Source organism: Amia ocellicauda, chromosome 12 (assembly GCF_036373705.1).
Source record: "Amia ocellicauda isolate fAmiCal2 chromosome 12, fAmiCal2.hap1, whole genome shotgun sequence".
Lineage (NCBI taxonomy): Eukaryota > Metazoa > Chordata > Actinopteri > Amiiformes > Amiidae > Amia > Amia ocellicauda.
This window is the reverse complement of record NC_089861.1, coordinates 32,842,888-32,859,463: the sequence shown is the minus strand read 5'-3', so window position 1 is coordinate 32,859,463 and position 16,576 is coordinate 32,842,888. Positions and strand designations below refer to the sequence as shown.

Sequence of the window (16,576 nt, the reverse complement as noted above, 5' to 3'; positions counted from 1 at the left end):
CCTGTGCGCTGGACACAGAGCACGTAAAACGCACGAAGACACAAACATGCTGCCCCCCCAAAAAAAGAAACTGTACTGGACCGCACTGTGTACCTGTAGTGAGATATGCCTGGTGTGCTTAAATACCTTCCTCCGTAAGGACTGCAGGCCATAGGAATGTATTATACCAATTTGTTGCACTCTAATATGCTATTCTATACTATACTATAAGTTACTTTACTGTACTATACTATACTGCACTACATGTAAGTGGGCTCAAATGCACAGCACGGTGCGCTGTTTGGAAGCGCCCCCACCTCCCTTTTACCGTGACGTCACCACTCGAAAGCTATATAAAACATCCCGTCCAGAGCAACAGGGGAAGATTGGAGTTACAGTGAGACAGACAGAGAGGGACAGAAAGAGAGAGGGGGTAGAAGGATAGAGGTATAAAGGGATAGAGGCAGACAAGCAAAAACAATTTTATAAGGTAAGGTCTATATTTACTATTACTAGTAGCGTAGTAATGGAAATATTGTTCTTAGTAGTTGGCTAGTAGTAACAGAATATTCAAATTTAAACTAGTCGTAGTACTGCTACTATGAAACATTTTTTTTTAATGTTCTTGTTAAATGCGAGTCTAATAATGATGATGATGATAATTATAACAGTACTAATATCAACAATACTAATGTGAACCCTATTATCATTATTCGCATTTGCACAGAAAATCTATAGTGTAAAAATTATAGTGTTAAAATGTAGTGTTAAAAATCAGTTTTGTTTCAACACTCATTGGGTGAAATTAACACTGAGAGTTAAACCATCTTGAGACTGTTAATACTGGGTGTCAAAATAAAAAGTGTTGAATTAACACTGTACTGGTGTAAAATCAAGTAACTAAACATTCCCACAATGCATTGTGGTAGTTTGCAGAATAATTGTTTAATTGTTATTATTGTGTAAATATTATTTTTTGTAAAGCAGTTATTGTTTGAGTGTAACATGTGTCTTTACCCGCCAATATATTTATATTTGTGTGAAGTCATGTCTTTGAGTCAACACTTACCACATTTTGTTTTTCTTTTGTCTATTTCTCTGCTTGTGAGCATCACTTGTATATGCATGACCAGTCTGCTTGTCTGACTGGGCCTGGGTATTTTTTATAAGTATATAAGTATAAAACCAATTCAATTACAATACATTTTTAGATGTATATGTATATATGTATGTATATATAAAGGACTGCTAGAAGTGTTGGGAACCCAACAATGCATGAGAGTTGATTTTAAACTTTTTGGGGTGGTCATGCATGTACACTTTAAAAGGGTTGATTTTAATACTACAGTGTTTAATTTGCTAATGTTTTTTTGCTGCGTAGTGTTACTTACACTGATACAGAGTACATATTTGACTATACCTAGTGATGGGAAAACACTATTAGCTATTAGCACTGATGTGGTATTTATGTTGAACACTCAAAGTGTTAATAATGAACTCCAAGACAGTGTTATAATTTCAACACTATGTTGATTTAACACTTTTGTGGTGGTTCCCATATATACACTTCAAAAATTAAATTGAACACTCATGGTGTTAAATTCGAACATTAAAATTTGCTGTGTGGTTTTAGAAATATGTTCTCTCAGAAACTCATTTGAATGAATAATTAAAACCTGCAGATCCAAAGGTGTGTAAACTTAGGATTACATGAGATATTATTAAACGTTACATTTCACGGATAATAATAATAAAAATAAATTCAGAATCATCATCATCATCATTTTAAAACAATATTTTATTATTTGAATGACTAACGCTTATTTATGACACTGGTTGTTCCGTTTCTTGTGATTAAACAACACTAAACCTCTAAACCGAATCTTCCTCTATTTTAAGGCGACTTATTCAAAGTGAAAAAGAAAATCAAACCAAAGAAAAAAAACAACAACAACTGGAAAATCCAGGATGGAGAAATTGGTTTCGGAGAATTTAGAATTTATTGGAAGTTAAGAACTGAGGAAGTTGCCTAGCGGTGCATCTGGAGAGCGATGCTCTTATTTCACAATCGACTTGAACACTGAATGCAAGGTTGTGTCAGTTCAAATGTTACAAAAGGCCACAGGCGTCTTAATAATAGTATGGGAGATTGCATGTGTGTGGTATAGGACTAGTATGTATAATTTGTGCAAAAATTAATACATACATACATTGTTGTTGATTTTCCGGGGGGGTGGAGAGGAGATATGTGAGGTCAGAGTGAAGAAGGCAGTACTGAGAATCTTCATCACGTGACTGGTCGACCCTGGATAAGAGATCGTTGTACCCCTAAATATATATCAGACTGGGAAAGTACACACCATAGGTCAATAAGAAATAACAACGCCTGAAAAGTGACCTGGATGTCAGAAAATGGAATGGTTCATAGTAACACATCGTCTATGTTGTAAGCAGCATGCAACTGTGCAACTTCAACAGTGCATGCCCGTTCCTGATATCCTGTTTTTGTGCATTTATTGCTCTTGAAAGACCTTCAGCCCAATCTCTCTGTGATCTCTGAAATTAAGGGAGCTACAGTGGTATAAATTCATGATAGAAATCATACTGCAATTGTGCTCTGTGCAGGGGTTTCTGCGCACTTCCGTAGGAACCCGATCGAAAATGTCACTCTATCAAAGCTGCCATTGGCAGGTTTGTTCTCTTTTGCCGGCAGCCAGGACTCCCACACGACCTTGCAACCCTTGGGCAGTGCTTCCTTTTTCAGATAACCGGGGTTGCATTCGCAACCTATCGTTAACTTTCAAGTCGGAAGCACTGCCCAAGGGGGAGGGGTTACTGTATAACAAAACCGTTGCAAGGGAGGAGGCAGCGAGCTGATAAGAGAGCCTGCCCCGAGGTGTACCGCTAGGGACCTCGGCAACACAACTCCAGACAGGAGCCACATAGGCCCCTTGGGGCCAAACTGGGCTGTCCAGGAGCGAGGACTGCAGTCACGCTCTACCGGGGAATGGTGACTGTGGCTGCGCCCACAGAAGCAGACGGCATGCTAGACAGTACAGTCTGCGCGACCGGAGACCTCCTCCTGCTTGTAACTCCAAGACGTTGATATGGAGGGCCCGTGCTGGCTCCGTCCACCTGCCTCGGACTCCACATCTGTCGCAGACTGCTCCCCAGTCTTGCTTGGAGGCGTCTGTCGTCATGACTGCTCGGTGGTAGACTGGTCCTAGGGGCACACCGAGGGTCAAATTGTGAGGGCTCTGCCACCAACAGAGCGCCTTCCTGTACGCCAGAGTGACTGTGACTCGGCATGCTCAATCACAGCGAGGGTACATCTGAACCACCTGAACCACCACTGCAACGGCCTCAATTGGAGGAGGCCGAGGGGGAGGGTCTGTGATGCAGCCACTAGGAGGCCCAGCAGCTTCTGGCAAAGGGACACCCTGACAAGAGCTCTCAGTTGGAAGAGGGAGAGACACGTGCGTATGGAGGCAACTCTCTCTGGCGCCAGAGTGGCGAGCATGGAAACGGAATCGAGGCACAGTCCGAGGAACTGTGCCTGCTGAGTTGGCTAACATAACGTCCATGCACTTGGAAAAAGTGTGTGGGGCTAACGACAGGCCGAAGGGGAGAACAGCAAACTCAAACGCTTGGCTCTCGAAGGCGAAGATGAGCATCTTGAAGCACAACACCTTGAGGTGGCGGTTCAGGCGCCTCAGATCCAATATGGGGCAGAAACCGCCATCTTTCATGGGCACAAGGAAGTATGGGGAATACAATCCCTCGTGCTGCCCCGGTGGGGGTACTTCACGGATTGCTCAGTTCTCCAGGAGAGCGGCGATTTCAATGCAAAGTGCCGTACTCTGCAACAGGTCCCTCACTCGCATCCACACCACACCCTGGAAGGGAGGTGGACATGCCTGAAATTGTAGGGAGTAGCCAACTTATATAATTTGGAGCACCCAAGAGTCTTGGGTGCAGTGTTGCCAATTGGAGAGTTGCTGGGGGGTGTAAGGGTGGGCCAGAGGCTGCTGGAACGCCTCAGGGATGGGGCTCGGGTGGTGGAGGGGGTGGTATCGGACCAGGTCCCCTCCAACCATGAGCTGCTGTGGTCTGCCGGCCAGGGCGGCGAGCCTGGGGGGGTGCCAGCCTGCCAGTGAGATGCTGGCGGAGATTGGCACATGTGTGGGCCTGTGGCCTGGGCTGTGGCCTGGGAGCCACGGTCGGGGGGCCTCCCCACCGGCAAGCTGCCACAGACGGCCTGCGTTGCTGGGCCTGAGGTGCCACGGGGTACACCTGGGCCAGCTGCAGGGACTGCTCCCTCTCCTGGAGGGCGAGTGTGAGCATCGCCTCCACAGAGGGGCCAAAAGTGAAGCCCGGTGAAATAGGGGCATCCATGAGGTGAGGGGACAGCCACAATGAGCTGGTCCGCCGCTACCGCTATCTCCGAGATAGGGGGCGGCCACATGGCCACAGTGTTTCAGAGGCGAGCCGCCTGGGCTCCAGCCTCATAAGCTCTCCAGAGCAGCGTGTCTGTGATGCGACATTGCCTGTTGGGGCAGATCAGCTCCGCGGATAGCAGAGGTAGGGAGACCAGCAGGGCTATGGTGGAATTCACACTGTCATGCACCGTGGGCACTGCAGGCAAGAGGGGCGCAGCTGCCGCGGGGGGGAGGAGGAGATGCAAGCGCAGGGGGTGTGGCTGTCTCCATCACTGCAGCCCTGGTGGTGGAGATGGAGGGGCTCGGGGAGAGGTGGAGATCCAGCACCCCTGAGGCCCCCCCGTCACTTGCCGGACTGGGGGATCTTCGGGTGCGGTAGCGAGTGCGGCGGTGCCCGGTGGAACGGTCGACCCAGAAGTCGCGGCCAAATTGCGCCCGCTGTCAGTGCCCAGACAGACGGGGCATAAGACTTCCCCACTCCAGGCGGGCAAGGTGCGCTAGCCGCAAGTGGTACAGTGGCGGGGGCAAGAGGAGCTCATCGCCGAGCTGAGCGCACACGCGCACGCACAGAGAAACGTGCAGCAGAGGCGCCGATCAGTGTTTGCACCGGGGGCACACAACAACTGGAACGTCTCTGCAACAAGTGGAGCGCCTAGCGGGCCCGCCGCTGTAAGTGCGTCTCCACCCGGCTACGTTTATATACACGGGGGCGCTGCGACACCAACCACACGCAACCTTGCTGTCAACCTTGCTGTTGCCGGACTGAACACTGTATATACCAAGCACCAGGTGCTGGATACAAGCGCCGCGTAGGCCCATAGGCTTAACCACACCATGTGTGCCGGGGTTTCCGGGGACACCAGGTGACATGGAGTCCAGGGTCCGAGGGGGCCGAGGGTAGTAGACCACCAGCCGTAGCGGGATCTAAAGCTGAGGCCTACATGCACGGACTGGGAGGGCTAGCAGTGCTCATTCTCAGCGAACTGAGAGAGTGGGCTGTAGTGCGGGCGCAAGCCGGCGGAGGAGCCCCTCATGGGGACGAGATCACTTACGACACACCGAGGCTCAGGCCGGGCAGTCGGGCCTTGGATTTTACTGCCGCTGCTAGCGCTTCTGCTGTGGAGGAAAAAGCCCTGTGGACAAAAAACCAACACAGCAAGCAGTCGGAATATATAAGGCACTATATAAACACAACTATTATTTTTAAAGTGTACTATTTGTGTCCGAAACTGAAACTGAAGCGCACTGGAGCCCCGGAGCGCGGACGGAACAGAGCTATCAATAATAATATCTAAACAATACAAATAGACACAGAAGTAAATGGTGGTGACAGCACGGCCGTGAAGCCAACCAACCGAATAGTAATCGAATTGTAAACAATAATAATAAGGTCTAATGCACAGACAAGACACAGAGAGCTCACATTCTCAGTCCAGGTGAGGGGGAGCAGGCTGGTCTCCATAAGAGGTAAGGGACCCCCCCATAAGAGAGAGAACTTTTAACTTGGGGGGTCCCGATATTTTATTGAATAATTTTTTTTTTTTTTGTCGAAATGAATGCCCTGATACGAGACGACTTTGTCGGCTTCTTCCAATTTTCATCAGTGTTCCAAAATCGTTTGTTTTTTCTTCAGTGACGTTCTAAACACGTGCACGTGGGGAGCACGTCAATTCGTCTCCATCACGAACGTGAGCGTGCGTGAACTCACAGTGTCGTGAATCAGTTACAGCAGCGACTGACACTGCGGAGGCTGCTCGACTTTTCACCAGTTAAGTAAGTGTAAACATGAAATTCTTCTCTGATTTTGGATTGTTGACACTTTAGTTATAACTATCGAATTTTTCACCTTCATGATGAACAGCAGCTCGTTTGTAACGTAGCCCCTAGCTAAGTTTTTTTTATCTATCATACCATTGTAGGTAGTTCTGCTATCGTTAATCTGAAAAACGTGGTTAAATGGAGCAAAACATCATGATTTGAAGAGAAAACAATGCTTAGACAGTTAGACACTCATCTTTAATTTAATGTCAGCCTATTTGCATGCCGTCTGTTTGCGCTCTGCAAATAAATGTTTTAGCAACTTTGTATTTGTTATTGTCGCCTAAACCATATCTTCCTTATTTTATCATTGTGAGATCTAGCAACATATATATATATATATATATATATATATATATATATATATATATATATATATATATAATTACTGTGAAAGATTCAGGAAAAGTAAAATTACACTATAGTGCATAAGAAACGCAGCTGTGATGCATGTTTGTTCATCTAGGTCTAGCAGAGGTTAGACAGTGATAACTAGTTAAATATTTAATTGAAAATGCAATTGCTGTTGAATGGGTGCTGTTGAAACTATCTGAGAAAATGTTTGTGAACACCACTGAGTTTTGTTCGAGGTTAATAGTTTAATTGAAAACATAGGTTGTTTTGTTTATGTATGGTTATCTTTGTAATGGTTATTTTAAAGATATAAAAGATGTATTATGGTATTTATGTCCATAGTCTTTTCTTGAAGGATAATGTCATTACGAAGAAGATACAACTTTGTTTTATTTTATTTTATTTTTTGGCAACCCCCCCACAGGATTAGGGGACCCCATAAGCTCTAACCCAATTCGAACACTGCGAATAGCTGTAGATGGGCTTTCCGGAGTTGGAGGTCCGTTTAGGGGCCGGAGGGTGGTGTGTGTGCCCGCGTTCAAGACACCCATAATTTGCCGAGTCAGCGCAGTCTTTTCGCATACTCTGCGACGAAACTGTGATGGGGTCACACAACAACTGGATTTGGCCCTCACGACTCGATCGGCACCGATCGTGGAGAGTGACGTGATCAGCAGCCATCTGTAAGTGTCCCAGGTCTGCGCTAAATATCGACCCTACAATGCGCTGCTCACACTGTGGGATGGATAGAGCTGTGACTGCAGCTGCAGCTGTCACAGTGCAGCTCTCACGGCCATGTCTTCACACTCATTCTCTTTTCTCTGCGCTTCGTGTGTTTGTCCGACACACGAACACGGACAGCAACAGCAGTTTGTGGCCGTGTTCTAGTTGCGCAGATTTTCGCAGTTTTGCACAGATCTGCAGAAATCCACTGATCTCATTGGTGGAGCAGCGCAGATCTGCGTATAACTGCGGACATCTGCACTCCACGAACGTGTTTGTTGACCTTGGCTGCGTTCACGACACACATACTTTGCCGAGTCTGTGCAGACTGTGCGCTTGCGATCGGCGGGCTCCCTCAGGTGGTCGCCTTGAGGTACTGCAGCGCTGTGGACCGCAGAGACGGGAGTATGAAAATAGCACTATTACACATATTTATATATTGAAGGCGGGATAAAAAATATTCCCGCTGAAATCCCGAAAACCCAGTGAGGAACGGTCACTCACCATTCACTGAGCCAAGTTCCAGCAAAGAATATCGTTTTATTGACTGTGCAGGGAGAGCACCTATTTCAGTGGTCACAACACCACCTTATATTCTCTTCTCCTGTATCAAACTGTCCTCTGATTCTAGGCAGGATGCCAAGTTTCTTCTCTGTGACCAAAGAAAGCGCTGTGTATAAAATGTTCTAACTCATCCTCCTGTCTCACACCACTTGACCTTATCAAAAACATATTACTAAATACCTTGCAAAACTGACACTGACAGACGCATATCCCTTCTTAGGGTACACATTCTTGCAGTAACTTTCCACCGCCTTCCAATATATATTTATATATTTCTCTGTCTCTTAAATAAGAAGGACTGTAATATTTGTTAGCTTCCAAGCAATGGGAGTGTAAGAGGTGCTGAACAGCAGACAGACACTGATATGAATAATCACATTTTGTTATCTGCTAAATCTATAACAGCATTAACAATAATTATTATACAGTAATTATACAATAATTCACTTAATTTAACAGCAGTCTCTTATTTTCTTGGATTTCCCCATCTAACAGCCAACCCACAGCCTACAACAAAGACAGCCACCCAGCTCCGTCCTCTCCTGACAGTGATGGATGACCTTCTCTTCAACACCACAGCCACCCCCTCCCCCAGCAACGGTTCCCTGGACAACAACACAACGTCAGACTACTACGAAGACTACGACTACGACTACGAGGAGGAAATCGAGGGGCTGGGAGAGGTGCTGAAGGTCATGTCACTGGTGGTGTACAGCCTGGCCTTCCTGCTGGGCGTGCTGGGCAATGGCCTGGTCATCTGGGTGACTGGCTTTCAGATGAAGAAGACGGTCAACACGGTGTGGTTTCTCAACCTGGCAGTGGCCGACTTCCTTTTCACCGCCTTCCTGCCGCTCAGCGTGGCTTACACCGCCATGGACTTCCATTGGCCCTTCGGCAGGTTTATGTGCAAGCTCAACAGCACGCTGGCCTTCCTCAACATGTTTGCCAGTGTCTACATCCTGGCTGTGATCAGCATGGACCGCTGCGTGGCAGTGGCACGGCCGGTTTGGGCACAGAACCACCGTAGCGTGCGCGGGGCCTGGATGCTGAGCCTGGGTGTGTGGGTGCTGGCCTGCTTCCTCAGCGCCCCCTACTTCGTTTTCCGGGACACGGCCCCTTCAGAGCGAAATCCCGAAGTCATCAACTGCTTCAACAACTTCGCATTCCCCGACAACAACTCGCCCACCATGCAGCTCTTCCGCCACCGTGCAATGATTGTGACCCGGGTGACCCTGGGCTTTGCGTTGCCCTTTTCCGTTATTGTGGGCTGCTACGGCACCATCGTGTGCCGGCTGCGGCACAACCAGGCGCTGGCCTCACGCAGCGGGAGGGCCCTGCGCATCATCATGGCTGTGGTGGCAGCCTTCTTTCTGTGCTGGGCACCCTACCACGCCTTCTCCCTGCTAGAGATGTTCAACCACATGGCGGCCCAGGCCAGCCCTGCCCTGGAGAAGGCCTCCATTATCGGCATCCCTGTGGCAACCAGCCTGGCCTTCCTCAACAGCTGCCTGAACCCTCTGCTGTATGTATGCATGGGCCAGGACTTCAAGGACAAGGTCCGGCGCCCCGTACTGGCTGTGCTGGAGAGCGCCTTTACCGAGGAGGGCTACTCCCACAGCAGCTCCCACTCCCACTCAGCTCTAGGGGGTCGGAGCATCAGGGCTTGTGTTTAGAAGTGTATGCGTGTGTGTGTTTATCTGTATATGTATGTAGCTATGTGTTTAGCGGTGTGTGTGTGTGTGTGGGTTTGTGTTTAACTGTATTTGTGTGTGTAGCTGTGTATGTGTATAGTTTAGTTTAGTTTAGTTTAGTTTAGTGTTTAATTGTGTGTGTATGTATCTGGGAGGGGACATTTCTCCACAGTTTGATGCCCTTTGGATTTGTGATGGACAATCCAGTCACAATGCAACCCTCCCCCTAGCCTCAATAATACTGTACTGGCAGGGCACGGCCCCCCTCTGCCAGTGTAGCGAATACAGGGGAGTCTGTTTTTCTTAAGTTTGTACCAATTGTCAAAGACCGTGCACTCTCTCTCTACTTGTTTATACAGTTGTGAGAAAAATTATTCAACCCCCATTGAAATCAGGTTTATTGTCAAAATGTACAGACTATCAGCTGTTTGCAATGAACAAATCAAACAAAAGTAATTGAAATAGCTCAACACAACGAATGCTTCAAGTGGTTTCCCCAGATTCAACTGAAAATGCAACTTATAATGACTTCTCCAGTCTCAAAATTATTCAACCCCTTCATGGCAAGCATCTTTAGTACTTAGTAGAGCACCCTTTTGCTGTTATGACCTGCTACAAACGAGATGCATAGCCAGACACCAGCTTCTGGCAGCGTTCCTGAGGAATCTTAGCCCATTCCTCATGAGCAATGGCCTCTAGTCCAGTAATATTCTTGGGTTTGCGAACTGCAACCGCCTTCTTCAAATCCCACCAGAGATTTTCTATGGGGTTCAAGTCAGGTGCCTGTGATGGCTACTGTAGAATCTTCCAGGATTTCTTCTGCAACCAAGAATTGGTGGAATTTGAGGTACGCTTGGGATCATTGTCCTGTTAGAAGGTCCAATGACGCCCAAGCTTCAGCTTCCTCACAGACGGCATGACATTTTCTCCTATGATTTTCTGATACTTCAATGAATCCATCTTGCCTTCCACACGCTGCAGGTTTCCAGTGCCAGACAGGACCGGCCCGTGGCATAGGCAGAATAGACAAATGCTAGGGGCGCCGTCCATCCATATGAGTGAAGATTGTTTTTACTTTTACTAATACTATTAATTTGAAATATTACCAAAAAACGAAAGCCCCCACAACAACATAATTACATAGCTTATTAGGCCATATTTTCTGTGTTGCCCGCAGCGTCCCCCCAGCCTGGCGCTCTCATAGTTAGACTGACCTGATTGTGGGGGGGCGAGTTCAGTTATCTGAAGCAGTGAGTGACACTGAACACAAAACATAATCAATTAGCATCAGTAGCCACTTCAAACCATGTCAAAAAGACCAAAGCCCTCTGGTGCCCAGGCAACATAAAGAAGAGGAGAAGAGGAGGAAAAACGGGATAAGGGCAGAGGTGATGTGATGTGATGAATGAATAGTGTATCTAATTGCTTAGTTACCGTTGGAGCAGTGTTACTACTAGCAGATTACTTTGGATGATACTAGTAACGTTCGCTACTTTAAAGAGCTAGCTAGAGTTAATGTCAGTTACTTTTACCTTACATTCATTATGGGATGAATTAGCCAATCCTTAACAATTAGCCAATCCGAGTGCCGAACTGCCACGCCTGGAGATATTACACTTTCTGAGTTTTGAAAATAAGTTTACCCTGGCGTTTTATGTGTAGGTTGGTGCTGGAAAAGTTATAGTTTAGGTCTACAAAACAGACAGTAATTGTTTATTATTGATATGATTGTGTGTGTGCAACAAAATGTAAGTAGACATGTTTGTCTATGTTTGGTATAAGTTATGGCCGCTACATATTGAGAATAGCAATGCTAGTCTGTTAGCCAGCTGAGTAATTATCTACTGCGTCACCATGTGGTCATAATGCGAACTGCGTTGATTTATAATATATTATTTATTACCGTTATCTATTGTTTACATGTCTATTGAATTGAAGACAGTGTATTATCGATATGAATAACGGTTATAAGTTTATATGATTTAATCTTGGTTAAGGTAATTTCTCAGCATCTAGCTGTAGTAAGATAGCATAGATCCATAGGTTTGCATTTGTGCTGCATGTAAAGTCATTTGAGTGTATTGGCTCTGCTGTCAGAACTGTGTATATTTGTATTATTATTCTTTGCATGATCATTGGTTATATTGATTATTATACGACTGATTTATGTTATTGTTATTTCTTTGTAGAACCACACATACGTATTCATCAAACTTAATATTACAATTACTGAAGACACCGTTTTGGATATAGTGCTAGTGATGCAATAAAGGGACGCTGTTTGGAACGAATGAGAATTGTGCATCCTTACCGAACCCCACAACGATCACACCTTTTGAACGATCAGCTATTTAACTCTTTCATCAACCTCCATTACCTATAACATAATTTTGAGAAATACACCTTTTCTTTAAAGTGTGCTGCACGAACCATCCACTTATTTTATAATTCGTTTTATGTGACTTGTTTGCTGCAAGAAAGGCATGGCGAGTAAGGCTGTAGAACAATGCTACATTATGCATATTGCACTAAGGTGTCTGTAATATAGTTTTTTATTTATATTGTATTTATAATTCGTTTTATGTCACTTGTTTTTATTTTGTTTTGTTTTTTTCTAAAATAAAGAAAATCTCAAAGACATAAAGCTATGCAGTTTCTGTGTGAGTGTATGAACACAATGCTCGGTGGTGCAATTGGCTGCAATGCAAGGGGCACCAGCTAAAATCTTGCCTAGGGCACCAAACTGGTTAGGGCCGGCCATTGTGACAGAGGATGCAAAGCAGCTTCAGAACATCACCTGCAACAACATTCTTTTCAGCGTATGCTTCTTTCTTCTTCCTCCAGACATACCGCTGATCCATTGTGCGGAAAAGTTAGTTTTGTTTCATCGCTCCACAGAACAGAATTCCAAAACTTCTGTGGCTTATTTATATGATTTTGAGCATATTGGGTGCTGGCCTGCTTCCTCAGCGCCCCCTACTTCGTTTTCCGGGACACGGCCCCTTCAGAGCGAAATCCCGAAGTCATCAACTGCTTCAACAACTTCGCATTCCCCGACAACAACTCGCCCACCATGCAGCTCTTCCGCCACCGTGCAATGATTGTGACCCGGGTGACCCTGGGCTTTGCGTTGCCCTTTTCCGTTATTGTGGGCTGCTACGGCACCATCGTGTGCCGGCTGCGGCACAACCAGGCGCTGGCCTCACGCAGCGGGAGGGCCCTGCGCATCATCATGGCTGTGGTGGCAGCCTTCTTTCTGTGCTGGGCACCCTACCACGCCTTCTCCCTGCTAGAGATGTTCAACCACATGGCGGCCCAGGCCAGCCCTGCCCTGGAGAAGGCCTCCATTATCGGCATCCCTGTGGCAACCAGCCTGGCCTTCCTCAACAGCTGCCTGAACCCTCTGCTGTATGTATGCATGGGCCAGGACTTCAAGGACAAGGTCCGGCGCCCCGTACTGGCTGTGCTGGAGAGCGCCTTTACCGAGGAGGGCTACTCCCACAGCAGCTCCCACTCCCACTCAGCTCTAGGGGGTCGGAGCATCAGGGCTTGTGTTTAGAAGTGTATGCGTGTGTGTGTTTATCTGTATATGTATGTAGCTATGTGTTTAGCGGTGTGTGTGTGTGTGTGGGTTTGTGTTTAACTGTATTTGTGTGTGTAGCTGTGTATGTGTATAGTTTAGTTTAGTTTAGTTTAGTTTAGTGTTTAATTGTGTGTGTATGTATCTGGGAGGGGACATTTCTCCACAGTTTGATGCCCTTTGGATTTGTGATGGACAATCCAGTCACAATGCAACCCTCCCCCTAGCCTCAATAATACTGTACTGGCAGGGCACGGCCCCCCTCTGCCAGTGTAGCGAATACAGGGGAGTCTGTTTTTCTTAAGTTTGTACCAATTGTCAAAGACCGTGCACTCTCTCTCTACTTGTTTATACAGTTGTGAGAAAAATTATTCAACCCCCATTGAAATCAGGTTTATTGTCAAAATGTACAGACTATCAGCTGTTTGCAATGAACAAATCAAACAAAAGTAATTGAAATAGCTCAACACAACGAATGCTTCAAGTGGTTTCCCCAGATTCAACTGAAAATGCAACTTATAATGACTTCTCCAGTCTCAAAATTATTCAACCCCTTCATGGCAAGCATCTTTAGTACTTAGTAGAGCACCCTTTTGCTGTTATGACCTGCTACAAACGAGATGCATAGCCAGACACCAGCTTCTGGCAGCGTTCCTGAGGAATCTTAGCCCATTCCTCATGAGCAATGGCCTCTAGTCCAGTAATATTCTTGGGTTTGCGAACTGCAACCGCCTTCTTCAAATCCCACCAGAGATTTTCTATGGGGTTCAAGTCAGGTGCCTGTGATGGCTACTGTAGAATCTTCCAGGATTTCTTCTGCAACCAAGAATTGGTGGAATTTGAGGTACGCTTGGGATCATTGTCCTGTTAGAAGGTCCAATGACGCCCAAGCTTCAGCTTCCTCACAGACGGCATGACATTTTCTCCTATGATTTTCTGATACTTCAATGAATCCATCTTGCCTTCCACACGCTGCAGGTTTCCAGTGCCAGACAGGACCGGCCCGTGGCATAGGCAGAATAGACAAATGCTAGGGGCGCCGTCCATCCATATGAGTGAAGATTGTTTTTACTTTTACTAATACTATTAATTTGAAATATTACCAAAAAACGAAAGCCCCCACAACAACATAATTACATAGCTTATTAGGCCATATTTTCTGTGTTGCCCGCAGCGTCCCCCCAGCCTGGCGCTCTCATAGTTAGACTGACCTGATTGTGGGGGGGCGAGTTCAGTTATCTGAAGCAGTGAGTGACACTGAACACAAAACATAATCAATTAGCATCAGTAGCCACTTCAAACCATGTCAAAAAGACCAAAGCCCTCTGGTGCCCAGGCAACATAAAGAAGAGGAGAAGAGGAGGAAAAACGGGATAAGGGCAGAGGTGATGTGATGTGATGAATGAATAGTGTATCTAATTGCTTAGTTACCGTTGGAGCAGTGTTACTACTAGCAGATTACTTTGGATGATACTAGTAACGTTCGCTACTTTAAAGAGCTAGCTAGAGTTAATGTCAGTTACTTTTACCTTACATTCATTATGGGATGAATTAGCCAATCCTTAACAATTAGCCAATCCGAGTGCCGAACTGCCACGCCTGGAGATATTACACTTTCTGAGTTTTGAAAATAAGTTTACCCTGGCGTTTTATGTGTAGGTTGGTGCTGGAAAAGTTATAGTTTAGGTCTACAAAACAGACAGTAATTGTTTATTATTGATATGATTGTGTGTGTGCAACAAAATGTAAGTAGACATGTTTGTCTATGTTTGGTATAAGTTATGGCCGCTACATATTGAGAATAGCAATGCTAGTCTGTTAGCCAGCTGAGTAATTATCTACTGCGTCACCATGTGGTCATAATGCGAACTGCGTTGATTTATAATATATTATTTATTACCGTTATCTATTGTTTACATGTCTATTGAATTGAAGACAGTGTATTATCGATATGAATAACGGTTATAAGTTTATATGATTTAATCTTGGTTAAGGTAATTTCTCAGCATCTAGCTGTAGTAAGATAGCATAGATCCATAGGTTTGCATTTGTGCTGCATGTAAAGTCATTTGAGTGTATTGGCTCTGCTGTCAGAACTGTGTATATTTGTATTATTATTCTTTGCATGATCATTGGTTATATTGATTATTATACGACTGATTTATGTTATTGTTATTTCTTTGTAGAACCACACATACGTATTCATCAAACTTAATATTACAATTACTGAAGACACCGTTTTGGATATAGTGCTAGTGATGCAATAAAGGGACGCTGTTTGGAACGAATGAGAATTGTGCATCCTTACCGAACCCCACAACGATCACACCTTTTGAACGATCAGCTATTTAACTCTTTCATCAACCTCCATTACCTATAACATAATTTTGAGAAATACACCTTTTCTTTAAAGTGTGCTGCACGAACCATCCACTTATTTTATAATTCGTTTTATGTGACTTGTTTGCTGCAAGAAAGGCATGGCGAGTAAGGCTGTAGAACAATGCTACATTATGCATATTGCACTAAGGTGTCTGTAATATAGTTTTTTATTTATATTGTATTTATAATTCGTTTTATGTCACTTGTTTTTATTTTGTTTTGTTTTTTTCTAAAATAAAGAAAATCTCAAAGACATAAAGCTATGCAGTTTCTGTGTGAGTGTATGAACACAATGCTCGGTGGTGCAATTGGCTGCAATGCAAGGGGCACCAGCTAAAATCTTGCCTAGGGCACCAAACTGGTTAGGGCCGGCCATTGTGACAGAGGATGCAAAGCAGCTTCAGAACATCACCTGCAACAACATTCTTTTCAGCGTATGCTTCTTTCTTCTTCCTCCAGACATACCGCTGATCCATTGTGCGGAAAAGTTAGTTTTGTTTCATCGCTCCACAGAACAGAATTCCAAAACTTCTGTGGCTTATTTATATGATTTTGAGCATATTGGAGCCAACTTTTCTTGTGCTTTTGGGTCAGTAGTGGTGCACATCTTGGAGTTCTGGCATGGAAACCTTCTGCATTTAGTACGCACCTTACTGTGCTCACTGAAACCTCAGTGCCTGTTGCCACCAAGTTTTGCTGCACGTCTTTTGCAGTCACTCGAGGGTTTTTCACAACCTGCCTTCTCAGCCATCTGGTTGCAGTCATTGATAGCTACCTTTTTCTGCCCCGTCCAGGTAGTGTAACCACTGTTCCTTTCATTTTGAACCTGCGAACTATGCTTCCACTGGCATCTCTAGGAACATTCAGTGTCTTCGCTATCTTTTTGTATCCTGTTCCTTGTTTGTGAAGGGCGATGATCTCTTCTCTTAACTTTTTGGACCATTCTTTTGACTTATTTCTAACTTGCAGTCAAACGTGACACTCAACAAACCCCTAGCCAGTTCAGGTATTTCATGTGTTCTAGCTCAAGAACATCTGGTGCAACT

At 45.3% G+C, this 16,576-nt stretch overlaps 1 protein-coding gene across 1 annotated transcript; it reads left to right on the top strand.

The window, feature by feature from the left end:
- Positions 1-370: 370 nt before the first annotated feature.
- On the top strand, positions 371-15,793 carry fpr1 (formyl peptide receptor 1). The gene is made up of 3 exons (XM_066717909.1): positions 371-469; positions 8,373-9,542; positions 12,511-15,793. The coding sequence occupies exons 2-3, from the start codon at positions 8,429-8,431 to the stop codon at positions 13,125-13,127; spliced, it is 1,731 nt and encodes a 576-aa protein (XP_066574006.1). The 5' UTR covers positions 371-469; positions 8,373-8,428; the 3' UTR covers positions 13,128-15,793.
- The last annotated feature ends 783 nt before the right edge of the window (positions 15,794-16,576 follow it).